At 40.3% G+C, this 1,288-nt stretch overlaps 1 protein-coding gene across 1 annotated transcript in view; it reads left to right on the top strand.

Moving 5' to 3' along the window:
* LOC106536074 (uridine-cytidine kinase-like 1) overlaps positions 1-697 on the top strand; it is a gene marked incomplete at both ends in the record, with an annotated part of 27,687 nt that extends 26,990 nt beyond the window's left edge. Inside the window, 2 exon segments of the mRNA XM_014033245.1 lie at positions 373-471; positions 604-697. Coding sequence (XP_013888699.1) covers positions 373-471; positions 604-697 — 193 coding nt within the window.
* Between the last annotated feature and the right edge of the window lie 591 nt (positions 698-1,288).

Below are 1,288 nucleotides of genomic sequence, written 5' to 3'. Positions count from 1 at the left end.
GGAATGCTTTGCGTGTAAATAAAATGGCCCCGTCCGTGTAATATATTTTTAAACTTTTAGTTTTAAAATTATAAACACTAAACAGCCTACAGTATTTTTACAGTCTTTATTTTATAGTTAAAATATATATTTAATAAATAAAGTCTGATGTTAGAACTCACCGTGAACTGGACCAAACATGGTCACGAACAAAATGTTTTTGAGTAGAAACGTCAGACAGTTTGATGCAGACTTTGTTCTGCTTTAACAGCCAGCAGTGAGGAGAAGCTTCAGGAAGCAGAACATCTCAAACCTTCAGGACTGTAATAAAAATATTTTGAGTCGGGTTCGTAGAAACGTCTCTAACTTAGAGTTAAACGTGTTCGTCCACAGATCAGCTCTGGCCTCGGCTCACCAGGGTCAGCCCCTGCCCAAGACCCTCAGTGTGATGGAGAGCACGCCACAGGTGCGCGGGATGCACACCATCATCAGGTCCGGACACGCACACACATTTTACTCAATATCTAACTTAAATGTTGCTGTAGTTTCTGCTGCAGCAGAAACTACAGCAACATTTAAGTTAGATATTGAGTAAAATGAGTGTGTGTGTGTGTGTGTGTTTAGGAACAAGGAGACGAACCGGGACGAGTTCATCTTTTACTCCAAGAGATTAATGAGGCTGCTGATAGAACATGCCCTCTCCTTCCTTCCTCTCAAGGTCAGCCTTTATTTTTATTTCCTTTTTTTTAAACGACCTCTGCGTTGATAAAAAAAAAAACAGAAGTTCTGTTTAAACCTCGTTAACCTTTTTAATCACCCATCGACTTTAATTACWGCGCAAACAACTTTTTCATTACTTTACTGCAAAACCTGAGTTGTATTTCTCCTCCTGCAGCCTGTTTTCGTGGAAACGCCTCAGGGTACCACGTATGAGGGGAAGAGACTGAGCGGCAAAAGAGTACGTTTGTGAATCCATTTGATGTTGATGCATCTTTGAATTTTATCAGCATTAGGCAGTGGTGGGCACCAGCCCGCTAAAGCGCAAATCCGTTAATTGCGGACCTAAATATTTCGTTTGCGCTTTAGCGGTCTTATTAATTTTTATAATTCATAAGCAGATTTGCGCTTTCTAAAATTAAAATGCAGTACCGCTAATAACTAATTATCTACCAGTCATCATTATGTTGAACAGCAGAAGGTATGACTGTCAATGAATCACAACATGTGATCTATCCAACAGCACCCCTCCCAGATAAACACGTGAAGGTATACATCCTGCTGACTGTTGCTTTGGGTCACGGTTCTCATT

This window comes from Austrofundulus limnaeus, unplaced genomic scaffold (genome assembly GCF_001266775.1).
Source record: "Austrofundulus limnaeus strain Quisiro unplaced genomic scaffold, Austrofundulus_limnaeus-1.0 Scaffold1673, whole genome shotgun sequence".
NCBI classification, from domain to species: Eukaryota; Metazoa; Chordata; class Actinopteri; order Cyprinodontiformes; family Rivulidae; genus Austrofundulus; species Austrofundulus limnaeus.
This window is presented reverse-complemented; position numbering and strand designations above follow the sequence as displayed.